Source organism: Zalophus californianus, chromosome 4, assembly GCF_009762305.2.
Source record: "Zalophus californianus isolate mZalCal1 chromosome 4, mZalCal1.pri.v2, whole genome shotgun sequence".
Classification (NCBI taxonomy): domain Eukaryota; kingdom Metazoa; phylum Chordata; class Mammalia; order Carnivora; family Otariidae; genus Zalophus; species Zalophus californianus.
In genome coordinates, this window is record NC_045598.1 from 13,805,451 (window position 1) to 13,823,982 (window position 18,532).

The 18,532-nt window shown below is 59.8% G+C and overlaps 1 protein-coding gene across 1 annotated transcript in view; it reads right to left on the minus strand.

Annotated features, from left to right (window-relative positions):
- Positions 1–17,499: 17,499 nt before the first annotated feature.
- Positions 17,500–18,532, minus strand: part of UBR4 (ubiquitin protein ligase E3 component n-recognin 4) — a 128,610-nt gene continuing 127,577 nt past the window's right edge. Inside the window, exon 105 of the mRNA XM_035726986.1 lies at positions 17,500–17,885. Within this exon, the coding sequence (XP_035582879.1) occupies positions 17,821–17,885 (65 nt within the window). The 3' untranslated portion in view covers positions 17,500–17,820. The remainder of the gene's footprint in view (positions 17,886–18,532) is intronic.

The following is an 18,532-nucleotide window of genomic DNA, read 5'->3' on the forward strand; positions in this document are numbered from 1 at the left end:
TTTTATGACCTCAACTTGGAGATCACAGAGTGCTAGACACAACGCTCCGCCATATACAAGGCTCCACCCACGTTCAAGGGAAGGGGACATAGACCCAGCATTGGATGGGAGGAAGGTCAAGGTCATGTTGAAAGAAGAGCAAGAGAGATGGGAAATAGTGTTACAAGCCACCTCTGGAAAACCAGAATCTACCACACGTCACTCTTCAGTTGGGGTCCAACCGCTCAGCACGGCCAGTGAGGCCCAGTTTGTGTCACCAGTCTCATTAGTCTTTGCACCTGCTGTTCCTTCTGACCAGAACAGCCATAGGCCCAGCCTGCTCCCACCCCCTTCACCTGGCCCGCCTTCACTCACCTTTCAGGGCTCAATGGAGATGTGATTTCTTCCCAGGAAGCCTGCTCTGATCCTGGCCCCACCCCAACTGAGTTGGGGCCCCTCTTGACCGCTACCTCATTTGCCCCTCTGAGTGTACTGGTCTCTCTACTTGTTGGCCTCCAACAGACTAAGCCCCACAAGGGCAGGGGTGGTGTCCCCCCCCATCCATCTACCATTCTATCCCCAGTGTGGGGCCAAATTCCAGCCCTTTTCCGGATCCTGCCAGTGGACAGCCAGCAGCCACCTCCCCCAGGAAGATTCCCCATATTGTCCCAGGCGGTGCCAGGCATCTCCCCTGCTCTCCCACAGCCCCCTGAGCAGGTGTTTCGGAATGCTAGGATGAAAGGAGAGAGTTCCGCCCCCTGTTCCCAAGCCAGAGCTTGTTATTGCAGTAAAAGCAGCGGCAAATTACCAGGCGGCTAGGAGCTGTAATGATTAAAACAAGGGCATTGTTCTCGGGGGCTGCTAATTGCATACCTGAGGAGTGAGGCCCGCTCAGCCCACGGCTGTTAACCCGGACCTCAGCCACAATGCCAGACGCAGCCTGGCAGGGAGCCAGAGGTGACAGGGGCAGGAGGGGGTGTCTGGGAGCCAGGTGTCCCCACAGGGGTGACCGCATCCACCTCACCTGGGCACCTGTTGAAAATACAGATTCCCAGGCGCCACCCACAAAATCTGTGTCTGGGGGTCCCAAGGCCCAAGAACCTGGATTCTTGGGAAGCGCCAAGCCTGGGGTTTCTAACTTGCCCCACCCTGAAGCCAGACAGAGCCCCACCCTCCCCTGGCCCGGCTCACTCTGAGAATGTGGCAAGATCCAGAAAGCGACCCAGGGAGAGGACAGGAGAGGGAAGGTTCCCAGGAATCTGGGTCGAATCTTCCTCGTGAGCTGAGAGACCCAGGGCAAGTCACCGCACTTCTCTGAGCACAGGTAGATTTACCAGAGAGCTGAGGGGTGCGTGAGCTCCTAGAGCTCCCAAGGCCAGGAAGGAGCCCCCACAATGGGCTCACTCGCTTGTGTGTTTGTATAATTTGCAAAAGCAAAATATTTTTGTATTCTTTACTTTAGCGTCCCCCTCGAGCTGTAGAAGCTTTGGGCCCCCTAAAAAATGAAGAAAGTAATTTGGACCTCCCTAGGGTCCTCCCGTGGACCGTCCCGTGGGGATGAAGCGAGCAGCTGTATGCAAAGCTGCCGGCCAGGTGCCTGACAGCGGCCCTCGGAGAAAGCACGGCCTCCGGGAGCCTCCCTCCCCTCACCTGTACACTGGGGTTGTAACGTAGCGGCCTCATCACACGCGAGCGTTAAATGAGCTAATGCGGGGAAAGCTCCCAGCTCAGTGCCGGGCACCAAGCGAGGCCTCCGTCCGTGCCCGCTGCCGGGCTGCGCCGCTCCGGTCGGTGACAGTGTGGGAGGTGGTGGGTGAGGAGCCCAGGAGCCACGGAATGTGAATGCTGCACTTCTGCGAGGCAGCCAAGCCTGCAGGATCACGTGAGCATGTGTGCTTTTTGAAACCCTGTTTCCTGGAAATGGAGAAAAAAGATAAGGCCCCCCCTTTGGCCAAACCCATTTAAGAACAAGGACTCCATGAACCCAGGTATGCTGGGACAGGAGTGATGGGAAGGGCCTTGACCTTGACTCGGTCTGGGAAGACACCTGCTCCGAGGAAAGGGGCAGACACCCAGATAGAAGATGCTGGAAATCTGGATTTCTCCGGAGGAGAGCTTGGGGATGGGGGGTTCATCCAGTCCAACCACCTCGGTGCTTCTCATGCCATCAGCAATCGTGAATTAAAACAAAGCAGGAGCTCAGGACCCACGAGAGGCCAGATGACCACTGTCACTGATATGCATGACATTTTCTTAAAGGACTTCCTGGAGGAGGTGACTTTCAAGCAGGGAGGGAAGGGGCAGGGATGGGCAGAAAGAGAAGATAAAGCCAGGAGATGCAGGAAGCTTGAGAGGCCTCAGCATAAAAATGGACATTAGGTGAGCACGTAGTACGTTGGGATTTGCCTGAGTGCCCCACTCAGCCCACCTCCGTTTTGGAATTCTTTTGTTGTCGTTTATGTATTTGCTTTTATACTAAGCTTGTAAAGCTTTGAAGTGATTGAAACCTGTAGAAAACTGGCATGTATAATAAGAAGATTTTTCTAGAACCCCTGGAGAGGAAGTCCCTGAGTAAGAGAGTAAGTTGTTCCTGAGGCCCCATCATCCCAAAGTCTTTAACGTTTACTTTCTACAAACAAGGACATTTCCCTGCACAACCACAGTAAAACCCTCAAGTCAGGAAGTTGGCTTTGACAACTTACTACCTTCCTTGGAATTAATAAGTATTTTGTGACGACAGACTTTGAAACTAAGTAAAGATCCCTTTCTTCATCAGACTTTCAATTGATTCCCTTACTGAGTTATAGCAATGTGGACCCACGGCTTCTTACTGTATTCAACAGTTTACAATCCACTATTACCATTGTTGGTGATAATAAGCATAACCATGGCCTGGGGGTGCCCCTTCAAGTGGTTCCTGGGGCATTGGGGCATGTCTCCATCATTCTCTGAGCATTTCCTTGCTTTTGGCCACAAGATATCCCAGTTGCATCCTGTACTTTCCCTTGGAATCAGCCATGTCTCCAAAGAACCCGGGTTCCTGTAGTGGAGAATGGTACATAGAAGCCAACAAATGGGTGCTAGATGTGCTCACTGAAAGTGGGAAGTTGCTGCTCCTGGGCCCTCTCTGCAGACAGAGCAGGGGACGGGGGCAGGAAATCTCTCTGTACAGACACACACATGTGCATGTACACACACATGTGTCTGCATGGGGAGTGCCTCATGCACACATTTCAATCCATATTTATTTCTGCATTTCTCACACTGAAAACCACGCATACACACGGACACCTCAAATTCCAGTCTAACAGCACAAGGCTCATTTCCTTTCTCTCCCTTTCTGGACCTGCAGCTCCCTTCTCTGACGTGAAAGTCTGGCTTCCTTTATCCTTAGCATATTTACCAATTCGGTAACCAGTTTCCCACTGCTACCCCCAACTCACCCTCCGGCCCCCCGCCCCACACGCACAGGATGCCCTCCTCAACCCTCCAGTGCTCTGGCATCTCCCCGGGGCCACTCCCCCACGTGGACAAACTTTTACCCCTTTTGGGCTCCACTACCCCCACCAGGCCAACCCTCCATGGGGTGGCCTTCTTGCCTTGGGCAGGCTCTAACCTCTGGGCCAAGGTTACCCCCGTGGACGCTCTCCTTACCGGAGCTAGTAAATAGCAAAGCACAGATTCAAAAGCAGGTCTCTCGGGGCGCCTGGGTGGCTCAGTTGGTTAAGCGACTGCCTTCAGCTCAGGTCATGATCCTGGAGTCCCGGGATCGAGTCCCATATCGGGCTCCCTGCTTGGCAGGGAGTCTGCTTCTCCCTCTGACCCTCTTCCCTCTCGTGCTCTCTATCTCTCATTCTCTCTCTCTCAAATAAATAAATAAAATCTTTAAAAAAAAAAAAAAAAAAAAGCAGGTCTCTCTGCTGCAGACCCTAAGCTCACCACTGTGTTCTCTTCCAAGTCCTAAGGAGGAGCACACTTTGTCTCCAAGGGAAGTTCCCCAGCTGGAAATTGGAATCGGAATTAAGGACACTCTGAGCCTCAGCCAGGACAGGTTCTCCTGGGGAGGGAGGCCAGGCACCCCCACCTCGAGCCGGGGAGGAACTCAGGAATTACAAGGCATCTGCCTGCCCGTGGCAGGTAATAAAAGCAGCTCACCATTTTTTCAAAGTCCTCTGTAAACTCACTGAGTCTTCACGCCAGCTCTAGGAGGGCAGGCTCAGCAAACCCGTTGTGTGGTCAGTAAAACCAAGGCTCAGACTGGGAAAGAAATCTGACAGCCAGCGGGTGTGAGCCCGGGAATCCACTGGACCCTTTGCACCTCCCCTCCCCCGGCACCCCACCACTCCACTTCCCTCGGCTCTGAGCGCCTCCAGAGGACCCCCAAGTGTGGGGCTCCGGTCACGGCTGGCACAGCTGGGCGGCTCTGTCCCTGCCCTTCAGAGCTCACCCTCCAGGGCAGGCCTCACCGGTGACAGTGGTGCCTACCAACGGTGGGGAGCTGGGCCCACGCCCTCTCTTCCTAGAAGCCTGGCTGCTGACTTTCTTTAACCGGACCAGCAAACTAAGGGGTGATCTGCGTGTTGTGTGGGGTTATTCCTCGCTTGCCCCATTCTCCTCCGTGAATGCCAGGAGCCCCCGGGACAGACATCCTCCTCAAAGGGCAGGCCCGGCCACAACGCAGCACAAAACCCCCACGTCAGCAGGCCTGGAGCCCGGGCCTGCCGGTGAATGAGGGCGGTTCCCCCAGCCCAGCACCTGCGACTCCGCTCAGGCCTCATCACAGGCAGGGGGCCAGGCAGAGGGGCGGCACACTCCAGCCCGCACGTGTACGGGGCCCCGCGCCACCAGGCTGCCTCGTGGGAGCCCCAGGGAGGCCAGGCTCGGGCAGCCGGGGCAACTCCACGGGGCCCCTAGGAGAGGCACCTGCATGAGTCAGCCCCACGCTGACCTCAGCACAGAGCCTCTTCCCTGGCCTGCCAGGGACACCACTCCCCATGGTGGGAATAGCCTTTGTCCCCCAAATTCCACGGAAGGGGCACCGAGTCTTGGCACGGTCCCCCTCCTCACAACCCCTTCAGAAAGCTGAATGCACCTCCCCAGTGCATTCTCTCCCCCACAGTGAGGACAAGGCCATAGCCAGCCCCAGGGCAGACTTTGGCCCTGAGGGTCCTCTGGGGTCCCAGGGAAGGGCGGGCCACACACTAAGGCCCTCCACAGGCAGGCAGGCAGGGGGGTGCATGGCTGGCAGGGCATGACAAGGCCAAGGGGAAGGGGCCTGTGCAGAGGTCCTTGGTGCCACTTCCAGGGCCCATCACTCCTGCCAGACCTCAGTTTCTCCATCTATAAAATGAGACAGTTATTTCTGGCCAGTGGTAATTATTCTGTTCTATATGCAGCCAGGGCCCACTTGTGGGCGGGTGGGCATGCCAGGCAGGTAGGACTCCAGCTCCCACTGGCACAATGTCCCCAGAGCTAGACCTTAGGGCTTCTCTTCAGATATGGGGTGAGGGTGAGTTTTGGGGGGGGGACTTTGTTTAGTTTGGCTGGAAAAGAATAGGGATGAAAGCCACTGCCCTGGGGGAGCCTCCCACAGGCCACTCCTGGTTTCCTTCCCTCCTCCTTCCTACAGTTCCAGAAGATGGGGCTGGGGACAGAAATGAGTTGAGATCTGCCTCAGTTTCCCTTAGGTGCTCGTCCTTGAAAGGCCAAATTAACCATGAGGCTACTGGTAGAAATATCCTCAAGTGTCCCCAGTTCAATGCCAAGAGTACAGAGCGAACAGGATTGCGTTCCTGCCTTGGGGTCTCGGGTACCAGGGAGCTGATGCTTTGAGCTACGGTCACATCCAAGCCAGAGAGAGCTGGGACCGGGAGACTGCCAGACAGGAGACCGGCTGTTAACACACAACCAGGCGGATCCATCTGGCAACTTCGGAATGGGACAGGTGCCCCCAAGACGGTAAATCAGGGCAATGGGGTAGAGAGGATGGGGGGCAGCCCTGGACAAGTGCCTGGGAAAGGCCCCTTTGAGGAGATGCCATGTGAACAAGCCTCGAAGGCCATGAAGGCGTCTATGAGGCTTAGGAGGGAGCGTTCATCACAAGCAAAGGCCCTGGGGTTGGAAAGGGTTTGGCTTGTTGGAAGAACAGAAAGCTCAGTGTGGATACAGCTGTTTCCTCACAGGCCAGGCGACCCCACTGCCTTTGGGGGGCAGCTGCCTGACCCCCCCCATCCCCATCCTGGCACTTAGGAACATGCACCCAGCGAATTCTCAGCTTCCTCCATCTCCTGAGACTCAGCTGCCCTGACTCTAACCTTCAGATGCACAGTCATAGACGAGAATTCCTGCATCGTGGAGACCAGGGTCCAGGCCATCAGGGGAGGACCGTGGCCGTGGCCCGCACTCACGCGACTCAAGGGACGGAGAACTCGGGGTCCTGGCTGGGTGGCTGTCTCCCTGTCCCCCCGGCCTGCCTGGCTCAGGTGCCCAGACACGTACCAGCCTCCACCTGGTGGGGACCCCGCCCTGGCAGACGAAGCTTGCCCAAGAGGAGGTGATGTCACTGCCGTCTGGCCGGGGACCTGCTCGATTGAGAGTGATGGGCGCCTGTCCTGGCGGTGGGGCAGGAAGAACAGGCTGCCCCCGACTCCAGAGGAAGGCGGGCTGAGATGCGTCAGATGCTTCTGTCACAGCTCCCGGACCTCCCGCCCTTCCCGGGCCTGTCCGCAGACTGAGGGGCCGTTTCGGGGCCCACGTCCGTGTCTGCGAGGAGGCTGAGAGCCAGGAAACCCTCGGGTTTTGCCAGCGAAGCTTTCTGGAGGACGAGGTGGAGAGGGCCGAGCTGGGGCGGAAGGAGGAGGAGCCCCTCTCTGAGCAGGTTTGACGATGCCTGGGCTGGCAGGTGCTCTGGACAGGGATGTCACCGTGGAGACGGGGCGGAGCACTTGTGGGAGGCAGCCCCGCGGTTCCCACCCGGCAGGTGGCTCCGCCGACAGCTCAGCTCAGCAGCCTCGCAGCCTCGGGAAGGGGCGGCGGTGTGTTCAGCAGGCACCCAGGTCTCGGGGTGCCCAGCCACGGGCTTTGGGCCGCCCGCCCCTCCCGTGGGGTGACCCTGGTGCTCCCCCCAACACCTGCAATCCCCCATAATCCCATGCTGCTTCTGACCCTCCTACCTTTGCCTCTGCTGTCTGGCCCGAAATGCGCTGCCCCTGCTGCCCCTCCCACCTTGGTGTCAGTCCTCCTAGTTGCTTAGGACTCAGCCCAGGTGTCCCCTCCCTCTGCCCCGCGCTCATGGCCCCTTCCCGCCCCTCATGTCCCCTCCATCCTCCAACAGGAGCCCTAGCTCCTGTCCACTCCCGGGCTCAGCAGACACCAAGCGGAACGGGCCCCCACCCGTGGCACAGACAACGTGCTCAGGAGACAGCGGCGGAGGAGGGAGTGCGGTGCTCAAGGGGCCGAGGGGCCGTCGGTCAGCTGCACGGCGCCCTCCTTGACCGAGTGGTCAACGGCATCCCTAGCGGCCGGGCCCTCGGACGGACGTGAGGGGCCGGCAGACACAGTCCCCGGCCTCAGCCGCGCCTGCCGGACGTCGTGACAAGACCCCGATCCAGGCGCTAGCCCTGCCCTCCCATTTACAGGACATACCACGGTTAGAAGCAGCAGTTAAATGAACTTTCACAGATGCAACCAGACAAACCCACGCTGGAACGTCCTCCAAGACCACTGACCTGAACTCTTCGAGAAGCCATGGCTGGAGGGGAAAGCTGTCTGTGGAGGGCGGAGAGCTTCCAGAATAAAAGTGAATTAGAAAAACAACGGAAGGCTACGTGTGAAGAAAAGAAAAAGGCAGCAGACTCTGGAAAGCATTCACTGAACCCTGCCCTAAAGGTCCCTCCATCACCCTTAACTGGGGCCTCAGTGTGCCCATCTGTAAAATGGGGGAATGAGGCCACACGAGGCCATGGAAGAGCAGGCAGAGTAGGCAAGAGATGGAGGGTTCCCGAAGCAGAGGGCTGGGGCCGGAAGACCCTGGTGGCTGCTCAGGAAGGACTGTGGCACGCAGTAGGGTCGGTCAGCAAGCAGCCCCCCCAAGCTCACTCGGGTGCTGGGGACCAGGGCCCACGCCCAGAGCCAGGACTCCACCCCCAGGCAGTGTCTGCACCTCGCATCTCGTGGCAGCCAGGCCCGGCGTCCTGTGAACCGAGAGGGCACCGGAGGCTCCCTGTCACGGCTGCAGGGTGGTCCGTGACAGCACTGTGCTCAGTCATAATCACTTAATCCTGCTGTCGGGGGTCCTATGTTATAGACGAGGGGACTCAGGCCGGCTGAGGCTGAAGCACTCTCTGTCCCTCCAGGTCACCGCCAGTCTGTCTGAGGTGGACAGCTGTCCTGTCTGGCCTCCCGACTACCCAGTGTCTGAACCCACCTGTGAGTCTCGGGGCCCCGCCTCATTCCCCCTGAAGCCTGTCCAGGCCCTCGCCTTCCCAGCCTCCCTCAGCCCCTCGGATGCCCCAGCCCAGACTCTGAAGCCAGGGCAAGGAGAAACAGGACCCTCGGGGATGGCCGTGGCTGCGGGGCACAGGCAGGTCCAGTGTGGAGCGCGGTGGCCTACGTGACTGGTTCTGTTAGCGAGAGCGCAGGAGTGAGGCGTGCCGAGAGCCCCAGGATGGACTGCGGCAGGCAGGGTCACTGCCCACCCAACAGCATCCCGCCCTCCCCTTGCTGGGGGAGCCCCAGGGACACTCAGGTTCGTCTGAGCCAAGCTCCTGACCCCTGAGACCTGAGGGGAAGCCTCCTGAGGCTTCTAACAGAGGCTTTCCAAGAAGAGGATGCAGGAATCACCATGGGCTGGTGTGACGCCTGGACCCCGCAGGCAGCCAGCCTGGGGGGTACAGCCGACAGCCAAGGCCAGCAGAGAGCCCGGCCCCTGACGGCCTGGCCGAGCCGCAGGACCTGCCCCCCACTGGGCCCCCTGCTCTGGACGTCCTGCTGGGTGAGACAGCAGGTTCCCCGAGCTGCTGGGCGACTGGCACTCACCGCGGGGGCCTCTCGGCCGCTCCAACTCCCACAGCAACACCGACACCCCCCTTCCCTGGTCACGGGGCTGTTTCCCGCAGCTCCCGGCTGGAGCCTGGCCACCGCCTCAACGGACGGACCCACGGACACACTGGGGAGTCAGCCTGCGGGTGTTTCCCAGCAAAGCGGAGCTCAACAGTGTGACCTTGGGCACAGGATGGCTTAGGGCGTTAGGGACTTCGGGGGGGTCAGTCCCCAGGCCGCCTCACTTCTGTAAGGCACCAGACCCCCCCATCCGAACCAGGGCTCGGCCAACATGTTCTACAAAGAGACGGATGGTAGTATTTGGGGCTCTGTGGGCTGTGTGCGGTGTCTGTTACATATTCTGCTGTGTATTTCTGCCAACCTTTTTTCAAAAATATACAAACGATTCTTACTCTCGGGCTGTGCAAACGCAGGCCAGATGTGCCTCGCCCCCCAAAACCCTTCTTGAACTGATTTGCCACGTTCGGCCTCTGGGACAGTAGGAAGTTCTTCACGACGGCCCCCCACCGGCCCGGCCACCCAACGTCTCCAAGACCGAGTCCGGCTGGGACCAGGATGGAGGTCAGATGGCAAAGGGGGAAATGACTACAGACCGAGGCCTCAGGTGGACTTGAACTCAGATCCCTGCTCTGCCGCTTCTGATCTGACAGGGCGGCCTCAGTTTCCTTCCCTGTGGAATGGGGATGACAAGAGTGCCAGCCCCCGGGGTGACAGCCTGTGAGCACTTACCCCGGGACGAGGCACGCACTGGCTGGCTAGAATTAAGTGGGGAGGCGTCCCGTGGCCCCATCCTGGTCTGGGGCCTCTGCTCTGCCAGCTTCTTGATGAGGCTGCCTGCCCGACGGTGCCGGATACCCACGAGGCTGTGCGAGTCCCACCCCTCTTGGGCCTCAGTTTCCCCAAAAGTTGCTAATTGGACAGATATCTGTGCACCCTCCACCCTCCAGGAGTTCATAAAATGAAAGCCTCAGTGCACGCGTGTGCGTCCTGGGCCGGCAGCTCCGCCAGGCCCGAGCAGCCCGGAGCAGCACAATGCAGCCCGGAGGGCAGCCTGGCCCGGTGCCCAACCTGCCCGTCAGGTTCACAGCTGCCCCAAAGCACAGAGCCCAGACTCAGCCCTACGATCCTCCCGAGGGTGCCGGGGAGACCCCGGGGGTGCGCGGGCTCTCTCCTCGGACCTGCTGCCTCCCCCCGGTCCCCTCTGGACTCTGAGAACACTTGGGTGACCGTCACCGCAGCCTCGCCCCACCCGCTGGGGGACAGCCAGAGTAACCGGGGAGGAGATGGGTGGCTCCCGGCAGGGCCCCATGAAAGCCTCCTCCAAAGCCTCCGTTCCCACATCACGGAGACGCTCCTTAGAACCCACAACTCGTTGGCACCTGCTCTGCGCTGGGCACTTGGCAAACACGGTCACCTTTATCCTGGGAGGCAGCACTGTTGATCGCCTTCACAGGGGCCGTAACTTGAGGCCTGCAGGGTGAGGCCGGCAGTTAGCCAAGGTCACACAGCGTACCGGAGGCAGAATTGGAACCCAGCGCTGTCTGACTCCAAAGCCCCTGAACTCACCTGCTGCCCAGCCCTTAGATTTGGAAACGACCTTCGACATCATCATCCCCCATGAGGCATGCCTGATTGCACAGCAGCTGTCGGATGCCTCCAATGACAGGAGACTCACTCCCTCCAAACTGCTCTTGGTCCTGATGGCCGCTGCTATTTTCCTTCAATGGAACCCAAACCACATCTGCGGAAGCCCCTCCTGGGGGGTGAGTCATTCACAACCCCAACAACTCACGTTTCCAGAGCCTCCCCTCTGCCAGGTACTGTGCAAGCACCTTCTTGGTTAACCAGATGAGGCATGTTCATCTTACACAGGAAGAAACTGAGGCCCAGAGAGAAGGGCTTGGTCTAAGGCTGCATGGCCAGTTGAACTCAAACATGACCCCAGAGCTGAGCAGCTTTGGTGGGATGGAGAACGGTGGTTGTGCTGGGGAGGGATGTGGGGCCAGCCCATGGGGTCTCTGCAGAGAGCTTCTCGCCCCTGCCTGCCCTGCTCACCACACTTCAGGAGGAACCTCTTCACCAGCCCCGGTGCCCCCTCCCCTACACTCCAGGCCTGTCGATCTGGCAGCTCTCCAAACACACCAGGCTCTCCCTAGCTTCCAGGCCGGGGCACCTGCTGCTCCCTCAAGCCCAGAGTGATCGGGATTTGCATCTAGGACTTGTCTCTCCCACAGAAGTGGAAGGGGCTCCCTCAAAATCAGGGCCTGGGTTTGCTTAAATTTGTGTGTTCGACAACCACTTGAGCTAGAGCTGCCAGGCTTAGCAAGTACACATGCAGGCCGTGCAGTTAAATGTGAATTTCAGATAGAGAAGGACTAATTATTTTAGTATAAGTATGTCCCAACTGTTGCATGGGATATACTTACATTTTTTTAAAAAAATAGTCCTATGCAGTAGTTAGGAGATACTCATACTAAAAGTTTTTCGTTGTTGATCTGAAATTGAAATTTGGCTTGGCACCCAGCATTTCCTCCAGCAATCCTTATCAGAGCGCCTACTCTGGTGAGGCACCCCCACCCCACAGCCTCTATTCCCTCATCTTATCAGAGCTACTAATGCCTACCTCCATGAGTGCGCCCATAATAGACGAGAGCGTCAGGTGCTGAGCGCAGCCCTGCACATAGCAGGCAGGGAAAAGCAGAAGGGAAAAGGGAAGGCTCGTGGGCCCGGTCCCTGTGGCCTAGGTCCCCCGCCCATGAGTTCACTCTCGAGGAAGCCGGAGCCCCTCTGGCTACAGGGAGCAGGGAAGGAGGAAAGGATTGGTGTCCTGTGCTGTCAAAAGAATCAGCCCACCGGCCACCACTTCCGGATCCCAGAGAGGAAACAAAGTGTCTTTGTCCTGCTGCATGCAGTCACGTTCCACGGGGCTGTGACCTCGTCCCCAGGAACGTGCAGATTCCTGCCCCACGGAGAGGCCGGGGCTGAGGGCAGCCATGTGACTGGGGACCGGGCTACCAGCCACTCACAGTTCCCAGGCCCGGCACTCAGGCCCCACCAAACAAAAGCTACCTCCTCACGGCCCTGTTTGCCCTGTCATTAGGGCCAGTGGGGCCCACGGATCCGCCCTGTCATCCCAGCCAGGAGTGTGTTCCCAGGGCCTTGCATCCCGTCTGTCCTGCCCTCGGCATGGTTCCTAGCACACGGCCGCCCCATCTGCCTGTGGGCACTTGGCTGGGCCCTGGCTCCCAGAGCTGTGCCTTGTGTGGGGAGCTGGGCGCATCTGACCAGATCCTTGCCCAGACCAGCTGCGGAGCAGGACCAGGTGAATGAGCACGGCTCCGGCTGGCTTGATGGCGGCAGCATCCCCCTTAGGGGCCGTGCAGCCTTGGGCAAGTGAATTCACCTGAGTGAAACAGGAAGAACAATAGTAACCAAGGACAAGATCATGTCTGACACAGTGCTTGGCCCGGAGCAGATGCCCAGGAAATATGAGTATGGTGGGGTCCGCAAATATCTAAATTTGTGAACAGCCTGATAGGGGTCCAGCAGGAGACCCCCTGTGAAGACCAAGCCGGCTAGGGGACAACTGAGGCAGATGGGGTGACGAGGACACTGGGCAAAGGTGGCAGAGGGACCTGAAGGACAGAGTCCAAAGAGCAACCAGTGAGACCCTCGAGTCCCGTCTCCTTGAATCCTGCCCACACCCAGAGTGCCAGGCCCTGGGGTGGGAGTTCTGGGCCCACTGGCTGATTGCCCTGTGAGCTGGTCAGCCCAGGCTAACTTCGGTCCTGTCCCCGCCCCCTGGCCTCGCCCAGCTGTTTTCTTGCTTGGGATGTCCCAGGCACTCATCTCTCCTGCTCCCGAGGGGCCGGGCCAACCCCCTAACTGACCTCAGGCGGATGCATGGGGCCCGTTCCAGGTGCTGAAATTCATGGGCTCTGCACCCCACTGGCCACTTTCTCTTCCCAAAGAGAATGCCGCCTCCTCCAAGCCCATCACCAGTCCCTCTTTCTTGTTGTCAGCCAATATGTAGAAACCATTCTTCAGGCACTCGGCGTCCCAGGCCAGTAGTCCGAGCCTAAATGCCCCACACCCTGTTGGCCTGGGATGTGGGCCTCAGGCAAGCCCCTCTTCCACTCCGTGCCCCCGAAGCCAGTCAAGGGGCACAGGTGAGAGGTAGGAGGATGCCAGCCCTGACCGACGGCGGCCGGGCACAGCCCAGGGGTCCTCGGGGTGGGGGGCACTGCAGAGGGCAGGCGCCTCCCCTCACTGCTGGGCCCCCATGCCCTGCACCTGGCCAGGCCTTGCCCAGCCGCTCCAGGCTTCAGGGAGGCCAAAGTGGGCGAGCTGGCAGCCCACGAGGCTCCAAGATCCAGCAACAGACAAGGCCAGGCAGGAAAGGGAGCGGCGCCCGGGGCAGGGACTGCAGAGCAGCAGAGAATCAAACAGGAGTCACCAAAGCAACGGGCTCCAGTGCCGCTGTGGGGCTGGCGGGCACGTGCCCACGCATGCATGCGTGTCCGGGCTGAGCGTCCGCCCCGGCAGCCGCGACACGAGGAAGGCAGCCTCCCAAGGGCCCCTGACCTCGGCCGTCTGTGATCCCCTGTTCAGCTAAGGGGAGGGGACCTGTGCCTGGGCCGTGCTCAGTTCTAGGACCTTCCACAGCATCACTTGACTTGCTGCTCACTCTCCGAGAGGACGCTGCCCAGCGCACTGCAGAGCTGGGCCCTCTCCGAGCCCCGGCGCTTCCCCTCAACACCACACGGCCCACGGCAGACAGAGAACAGCACGACGACCACCGAGCTCATGCGGCAGATTGCTTCGGTCTCAGGAAAGGCTCTCTTTCTAGCTGCCCGTGCCGGCAAAGACCCCTGAGGCTATCCCCCCGTCCTCGGGGACAGGAGGGAGCAAGCCAGGTCCCACCCCCCGAGCCCCCCTCTACACCCTCATCCTCCTCGGAGCCGCCCCCCAGCATTAGCGCCCCCAGCTCTCTCCACGCCAGCAACGCTCTCTCTGGCGAGGGCTTGACAGAGGTGCTACAGGCGAAGCGCCCGGTTCTCACGGGCACTGGGGCAAGGCTGGTCTTCATCCACTTTCTCGTCCAGAGGCCGCCCTGCTCGCTCCGCTGCATCTGAGCCTCGACAGACCAGTCTTGCGGCAGAAAGAGGGTCGAGGTGGCCTAGAGAAGCTGGAGGAGTCGGTCCTGGCCCACCCCCCGTCTCGGTGCTGCTGGGACGGTGAGGGACAGCAAGCGCACAGCAGCGGCAAGGGTGTGGAGCGGCGGCAGCGGGGCGGGCTAGGGGACGGAGCCAAGGCTCCGCCGCGGAGGTGAACGTGTGAACTGGAGTAAGGCGGCGGCGGCCTGTCCTAAGTGGACTGCACGGGGCAGAGGGGAAGCAGGGAGAGCTGTGAGGAGGCTCCTGAGTCAAGGGTGCGGCCATGGTGACAGGTGGCCGGGGGGTGACAGAGAACACTGTATTTTGAAGCCAGAAAGCAGAGTGAATCTCCCTATCGGGCTGGTCCCCGGTCCCCAAAAGGGCCCGCCTGGCCAAAGCAGCAGGGACTGCCGGGAGCCAGACAGACCCAGGGCCCTGCTGGGGTTGGACTGTTACAAGCAGGAGTGAGGACATGGCGTGGGTGGGCTAGAGGGGGGAGCACGCTGACCCGATCACCCCACGATTGCCCTGCGTGGTGGCCACAGCCCCGCACTGCCACCCGCCCACTCATCTTCACCCGCTCCTACCTCGCACCCCTCATGGGAACCTGGACTCTATGAGGACAGATATGACACACCGTCACACCCTCAGCACACGCCTGGTGCCAAGCGGACATAAAGACTCGGGTGCACAAGTCAAGTAAGGGAACGGAGACATCTCTGGAGTCCCACCCGTGGCTCCTGAGGCCCGGCAGGCAAGACACTCCCTCGGGGGGCTGTCACCTCAAGTGCAAGGTGGGTTAACACCATAACCTGCAGGGTCCATGTGGGAACCACGTGCGAAGGACCTGGCCCAGGCCCTGGTTCTCAGCAAACATAACTGGGGGCAGAAGGGGGGACCTCGGGAAGAAGGGGCCACCCCGGCTCCCACATAGCCCATAACAGAGACCTGAACTCGGAAAGCCCGCCACCAGGAGAGACGCGATAGACTGAGGACACCAGAGGCTTCAGCCATCCCAGGAGGAACATGCCGACTTCCCTTCTCCAGCTTTGCTGCTAAACACAGATGAGGGGCTGACCACCGCAGCCACGACCCCGCACTGCCAGTCCGGAACCGTCTGAATCCCCCGACCAGGGTTGCCCGCTGAGGAAGACGGGGCCCAATAAGCAATGAGCCCAGAAGACAGCTCGGGGCGGGAAGGGACAAAGTGGCTTTCTGCCTGGGATCCCTCGACACTAAGGTCAGGAGACAAGGGCTCAAGGGACAGAGTGCTCTCCCTGGACCAGCTTCCGCTCCCGCCCAAGCTCTGCCGAAGGCGCCACCCCGGGACCGTCGCAGGCCTGTGCGTCTACCACACCAGCAGCCCGTCAGGGACTGTGGCAGTCACCGCGAAGTGGCCCGGGCAGACACCGGGAAAGCTGTGGCGGTGAAAGCAAGAGGCTGAGGCGTTTGGGCTGGAGCCAGAATTCCCTGAGGCCTCTGCAAGAAATAAAAAAATGAAGGGCAGAGAAAAATAAACCAACACCTTGCAAGGAGCTTTGGCAACTCCAGCTCTGCAGGCCAAAGGAACAGGCTGTGGATAAGCTCCTGCAGGTGCCCTTTCAACACTCACGACGCCCTGAGGTGTCACTGTGAAGGTGGCTCAGCCTCCAACGATGCCGAAACAGCAGGCCTGACACCTGGTAAGCAGGGGTCATCCCAACCGTCTACATGGGCCCCTTGCCCCGCTCTCCCTTCTGGCTTTGCTGTCCCTGATGAAGCCGTTCCAGTCTCTCCCCGCTGGGATGTTACGGAACAGCAATCCTGCACACGAGCATGTTACCGGGAACAGGCCCTTGGGAGACCACCAGCTAGTGGGAGGCAAGGGGCAAGAGAGGGCATGAGCTTGCAGCGGGTCACTGTGAGAAGCCCGTGTCCCTGAGACCAAGGTCCTTCATCCTCCTCCACTACACACACTTGGACCTCAGCTGAGACCTGGAACTTTGCTAAAGAAAAAGGCAAAATCAGGTAGACTGAAAATGAATTCATTTGTAAGAGCAGCCATTTCTTTGCTACACGGCAGAGAAGCCCACGGATCTCCCCGCAGTTGCCGATGGTCCCACCTTACGCGTGAGGCTGTGGAGACACACGAGGCGGTCGAGCCAGCATCTGAGCAAAGGAGGGAGAGCCCCTCCCCAGAACCCGTGGGTGCCCCACAAAGCCCCTCGCCCAGCCCCAACACTGATGTGCACTTGTGCACTTGGGCACACACGCTCTCGCCTGCGGGGGCACCAGCTGGGCTCTTGCCACCAATCGCCTTTGTCTCTCTGGCCAAGGCCCAAGCAAGACACTTCCGCCTGCCTGTGGCCGTCCGGTCAGGGGCTCTGAGGGAGGGACACCGAGGCCTCTTGGACGTGCAGGTCTTCTAAAGGGGCCCAGAGGGACTTCCCGTCCCAGACAGTCCGGCCTGAGGAACGAGCCACACAAGCTGGGCATTGAGACAGAGGTGGCGTCTTTGGAGAATCAATCGGCAGAGCGGCGCGCAGGGAACAAAAGATGGCCACGAGCAAGCTCCTCCTCCCCTTGAGGCCACGTCTGGCGCAGCCTTGCCCTAGAATCTGAGGAGAGGCTTTTGCGGGTCTTGCTGCCTCACTAGCCACAGGGCCGCCGCCCACAAGCACGGGAAAGGGGGCCCCAAGGCCCCCAAAGGCAGCTGCCACCGTGGTGCGGGGCACAGACCCACCAGCGACGCCTGATCCCAGGCCCTTTCCTGCAGGGCCGCTGGGAAGACTGGAAGCGCGCGCACACGCACACACAGGAACACGCACACACGTTCTCTCTCTCTCTGGAGCCCGGCAGAGGGCGGCTCAGGAAAGGGCAGCTAAGGAAAGGGCAGCTACTTGCTATTCCAGGGCTCAGACGGCCCCAGGCCCTCTCCTAACATGCCGACCCTGAAGCAAAGTCGCCAAAGGCTGTCTGACACACACCGAGCAGGAACGCCAGGCGCCCTCACTCGGCCGCACCTGCCTCTGGCCGAGGACCGCAGTCGTCGGCTCTGCGAGTCTTTGGGTTCCAGCTCTTAAGGCCAAAAAACTAAGAGAGGCCAAGGGGTCTGTTTTAGGAAAGCTCAAGCTCCTCAAACGCATTGCCCCAGCTTGCCGGCCGAGAGCAAACGGGCTCCATCCGGTACCGACAAGAACGGCGACTCGGATACGTCAGTCTTCCTGTGCTTGCGCCAGAAAGGGCCGCGCAGCCAAAGACAGTCAAGGACAGCGTCCGGCCAGGGGCACCAAGGGTGGGTTTAAGCAGCAGGCAACACCTTCTCTTTCAATGTGTACTCAGTCACTCGTTTATTTCTCAAGATGTGCACACTTGTGTTGAGTCGGCCAGGACAGCTCGTGGCTCCTAGGTATGTACAGGTCCTTCTGTGGCTTGGGTTACAGACAACTTCATAGCTAGTGCACCACACACACAAGATAAAACAGGAAGCCTAAAAACCCCAAGCCACTCCAAGAAGACATGAGGGGGGAGAGGAGTGATGTGGCAGCGTCCCATGTGGGGGGAGTCAACGCACAGGAGGGAAGAACACGGAGGATGGAAGGCAAGCTAGCTTCAGTCTCTGCCAACGGCAGCTTCTGCGTGCTGTTCAGGGGATTGAGTTCAACAGGTCCTTCAGGAAGCTCTCGGGATCGGTGACTTCTGACAACAGCCCTGGAAAACAGAGGCGGGCAGAGGTCCTTAGGCATGGGCATGCATGGCCCCCAGCCCCACTGAGTCACGGCTGCCCCATCTGCGCAGAGAACACGGTATGCCCCGACAAGCTCTGACACGGCCGCCCCCTGGGGAGACAGTCACCGAGCAAGCACTCTCGTTCTGTCAGAGAGTTAGCTGCATTCCAGAACTGGGCGCCACTGGGTGTTTAAAGGCGTTAACATGGCAGAGACAGACCCTACGGCCGCCTGGGGCAGAGGTCCTAACCCAGGTCCATGGACCACCGCAAGGGGGGGGCCTCCAGTCCGCTGACACCGAGTGCGAAGTGGAGGGGTCTTCTGAGGGGGGAGTCCACGGCATTCAGCCTATTCTTGGAGGAGCCAGGGCCAAGGAAAAGCTAATACCAGTGGCCCCAAGGGCTGGAAGGAAAAGAGCAGGGTACCAGGCCCCTGGGCTCAGCTGGGCTTCATTCCAACCACTAGTCCCAGGGCCTCCAGTGAGCTGTCAAAGCTCGGGACTCTGCTTCCGCAACTATCGAATGGGGACAGGAACAAGTCCTGGTTCGATCACTGTGGGGATTAAATGAGGCCCCGTAAGTGAACGTGCCAGTACACGGAAGGAGCTCAGTGGCCGCTGTGGCCCCGCCC